Source organism: Piliocolobus tephrosceles, unplaced genomic scaffold (genome assembly GCF_002776525.5).
Source record: "Piliocolobus tephrosceles isolate RC106 unplaced genomic scaffold, ASM277652v3 unscaffolded_13754, whole genome shotgun sequence".
NCBI lineage: Eukaryota > Metazoa > Chordata > Mammalia > Primates > Cercopithecidae > Piliocolobus > Piliocolobus tephrosceles.
This window is the reverse complement of record NW_022295148.1, coordinates 77-4,330: the sequence shown is the minus strand read 5'-3', so window position 1 is coordinate 4,330 and position 4,254 is coordinate 77. Positions and strand designations below refer to the sequence as shown.

At 56.9% G+C, this 4,254-nt stretch overlaps 1 protein-coding gene across 1 annotated transcript; it reads right to left on the bottom strand.

Moving 5' to 3' along the window:
• Window positions 1-3: 3 nt before the first annotated feature.
• Window positions 4-3,089, bottom strand: LOC111532339 (melanoma-associated antigen 2; the record flags this gene model as incomplete). The annotated part of the gene is made up of 2 exons (XM_023199514.2): window positions 2,992-3,089; window positions 4-644 (listed from the first exon to the last, which is right to left on the bottom strand). A coding segment is annotated over exon 2 (576 nt), but the record flags the coding sequence as incomplete, so codon positions are not given.
• Between the last annotated feature and the right edge of the window lie 1,165 nt (window positions 3,090-4,254).

Below are 4,254 nucleotides of genomic sequence, written 5' to 3'. Positions count from 1 at the left end.
ATTGTCGCCCAGCAGGCCATCGTAGGAGAGGCCCAGGCAGGTGACAAGGATGTACAAGTGGCCGACTGGGTCCACTTCCATCACCTCGATGCCAAAGACCAGCTGCAAGTACTCGGAGGCTTTGCTGAAGATCACAGGAAACAAGTACTGGCAATTTCTGACGACACTCTCCAGCATTTCTGCCATTGTGAACGGCTCCCTGGCTCGATACTTGAGGAGCAGAAAACAAACCAACTTAGTCACCCTCCTACTGAGTGTTGCTCGGAACTCGGACTCCAGGTCAGGAAACATTCTTGGTCCCTCCTCTTCTTGGTTGCTGGAGCCCTCATCGGATTGGCTCCAAAGGGTGTAGTTGATGGTAGTAGAGAAGCTGGAGACCCCCTGAGGACTCTGGGTAGGATCTGGTGACTCAGCAGCAGGCACCTCCCCCAGGGTGACTTCCGCTAGTGTAGAAGAGGAGGAGGCAGTCTCCTGCTCCTCAGTAGCAGGAGCCTGTGCACCCACCAGGCCAAGGGCCTCTCCTTGGGCCTCCAGACCTTCTTCAGGCTTGCAGTGTTGACACCTCTGCTCAAGAGGCATGATGACTTTGGTCACGGCAGCAGGCGGGAATGTGGGCAGGAGCTGGGCAATGGGGACCCACAGGCCTGGGGAGAGACGGAGCGTGTGAGAGCCCTGAGCTGAGAACTGAACTGACCCTTGGAGGCTCTATCAAAGGTTTACTTACAGATCTTCTCCTTCAATGCTCCTCCAGTGCCTCGGGTCCTCCTTGTCGGCCTGACCCCTCAGAACCTGAAGGAGGAAGTGAGAGGGCATCTCAGGGTACAGCCAGCAAGCACATGCTGAGGCTGCAGGACTGGCAGTAGGGAGGGTGAGGCCAGGCGCTCTGGAGTCCCATTTGTTCTGGGGCGGGTGGGGCCCTTGGTGCGCATTCCAGGAAAACCTTCAGTGTTGGCACTGTCTGCACACCCTCTGCTTTGTGACCTGAGGACACTGACTGAGACCAAGGCCTCACTGCCTGGTTTCTAGAGCTCCTGATTCCTGGGAAAGGAATGCACCGGCCTTCAGGGTGCACACTGCAAGCACAGCCACGGATTTCCAGAAATTTCAGCAGGGTTGGCCAGACTCTGTGAAGTCCCCACTCTACTCGGGTGGAGGGTCCCCTCTGTGCTCACTCAGGGCCCTCACCTTTCTCCTTGTAGGGCCTAATCCCACCCTTTTGCTGGCTTGAGAAACTCTCATGTTAAGAACTCACATTCCTGATGTGGTACAGAAGGACATGAGGGACCAACATCTGGCCATACACGACCAGGTCCTCCCAGGAAGGACAAGGAGAGATGTCCAAATTCATTGGTGTCCATGTGTCCTGAGTGAGGAGCCTGCTTGGTCCTCACGTCCACTCCTGGCAGGGCCTGAGAGCCTCCCTCCCTCTACTGACCTGAGTGCATCCCCTTCAGACCAAACCCTCCTGTTCCCTGACATCAGAGATCCCAGGATAATGGAGGGACCTCAGCTGACGGCCCTGCCCAAGCTCTCTCAGGTAACAGCAGGGGCAGGGCAGATTTCTATTGGGGCCCCCTGTCTGCATTCTGGCCCAGGAGAATCGTCAATCCTCCCTCAGGCTCCCCACCTGGATGCTTGGCAGATCCTAGGACCACTGTATCTGTCGACCAGATGGGGGCCCCTGTGTTGACCTGAGTTACCCTCTGAAAACAAGGTCCTCACATCCCTGAGATGTTGAAACAGAAGTGAGGAGGGGCCACATCCTGTCACCCCCATGAGCGTTGTCCAGGGGTGACCCCTTTGGCTCTAGGTTGAGGCTTCTGATGGCCTCCTGTGGGTTACTTATCTTACTCCTGCCGGGACCTGCCCTTCCTCAACCCCCAACCCCCTGAAATGGGCAGACATCTCCTCTTTACACCAACACTTTATCTCCCTGAGGGTTCCCCAATCTCCTGCCTGTGGTACAAATGATATTGCCAATTATGGCCATCCCTGATCAGGTTCCCCCAGAGCCAAGAACAAGGGACAGCCAAACTCGGTGGCATTCCTTTTTTCTAGGCCGGGGGTTTCCCCAGTCTTCACGAGGGGGCACACCCTGGGTACGGCAGATCCTGGAATTCCTCCCTCTGCTGACCTGAAGTCCCACTCCTCAGACCACAGTCCTCAACTCTGTCACCCTGAAGGCGCAATGAGCACAGGGCACTTTTGGCCACTGTGCCCAGGATCCCCCAGACCAAGGTTCCCACTGATCTGGACTGCAAGGTCCACTCAGTCCTCCCTCTTCTTCCTCCCCTTGACTCCTCGCAGGGCTGGGCCCCATCCCCCTGCTGAAGTGGTTCTGCATCCCTAGGATTCCCGCGGCCACATGAAAAGTTGCCTCAGTTTGAGACAGGGGTACAGTAGGCCCCGTGTCCTGGCATGCTGGGTCCTCTCAGGACTCCATTGTCTTCCAGGAGGGCCTGGGCCCTTCGTCTGCTTCCCAAAGGCCATACTCACGATACCGAACCCCTTCCCTTCCCTTAGCCGCAGATGTGAACGTCAGGATCCACGTGCTTGGCCACCATTCCCGGAGCCTCCTTGGGTTGATGGCAGGGGCAAAGCCCGGACTCTGCCAGGATGGGGGTGGGGGTGGGGCTGGGAATGGGGTTGGTGTTTGAGGGATGGGGGTGGGGTTGGTGTTGGGGGATGGGAATGGTGGTGGGGGCAGGGGGTGGGTTGCGCTCAGTCCCCTCTCCGGGTCCTGACCTTGATTCCTGGCTGAGTCTGGGCCCTGACCTCTTCTAAGCAGCCCTGCCCTGGTCACACAAAGCTCTTACTCCAGAGTTCCCTGGGGTTAAAACGGTGGGGGTTGGCAGGGTGAGGTGGTGGCGACCCAGCCTTCCATGTCTTCCGTTTCGGGGTAGTCCAGGTCTGGCAACAGAGGCAGCACTGGATTGTTTGAGGCCCTCTGTCTGTGGTGAGACCCGCCCCAGTACTCCCTCAGCGTCTCACCTTGCCTTCTCACCAAACTTCGGCCTGCTTCCCTCTGCCGACATCAGGGCATTGCTCACGGCGAGAATCTCGCTGCCTTCTGACCCCGCAGTGCGCAAGTCATTGACGTCACATCCGGGCAACGGTACTTCCCTGGGTTTTCCACAGAGGTGGAACTGGATTCTGTCTGGAAGGGGATCTGGATGGGGGTGGGGGTAAGCATGAAGATGGTGTTGAGGTTAGCGGCAGGGATTGGGACGGGGATCCTGTGGCTGTGTAGATCCTGGTGGGGTCGGGGGAGTTGGGGGTGGGAGGGGCCTTTGGTCATCCCTCAGGGTCCTGACTTGGATGCCTGGCTGAGCCTAGACCGCCATCCTCTGCTGATTGTATGTGCTCCCCCCAGACCAAGTCTCTGACTCTGAGTCCCCCCGAAGTGGCATTGGGGGGAGGGGCGTGGTCGGGGTGACATCATTGCCAGTGTTTACCAGGGCTGACAAGGGGGCTGAGTTGGATTCTCTGGTCCCTCTATATGGGGGAGGGTGGACCTTCAGTCCTCACTCAGGAGGGTCCTCTTCCTCACCCCTGGCTGTTGGATGAAGTGATGGGTGGGAGATGCTCTGTTTCTGTCACCTCTGAGCATATGCGCATCTGCACCCCTTGTAGAGAATGGCTGTGGGTCCCAGGCCAGGTGCTCCCTGCAGGGCGGGAGCTCCCGCGATTGTAGTGGCCTCTGGGAGAAGACGCACACCTTCCCACGAGGGCTCCTCCCCAGCCACAGCTACACTTGGCAAACCTTCGGTCCTAAATGATTTATTCCCTGAATCGAAGAAATAGGGTTTACATATCTTCCAAGTATATATGTAGGTAGCAATATTTATATTTATTTCTATGAAGTAACAGCTACCCTTAGTATGCGTAATACACTCTGATATCCTAATCTACTTCTATTCCAGTCTTTGTGTTCTGTTGAAATAATTTTTTTTTTTTTTTTTCTTTTGAGACGGAGTCTTGCTCTGTCGCCCGAGCTGGAGTGCAGTGGCCAGATCTCAGCTCACTGCAAGCTCCGCCTCCCGGGTTTACGCCATTCTCCTGCCTCAGCCTCCGGAGTAGCTGGGACTACAGGCGCCCGCCACCTCGCCCGGCTAGTTTTTTGTATTTTTAGTAGAGACGGGGTTTCACCGTGTTAGCCAGGATGGTCTCGATCTCCTGACCTCGTGATCCGCCCGTCTCGGCCTCCCAAAGTGCTGGGATTACAGGCTTGAGCCACCGCGCCCGGCCGAAATA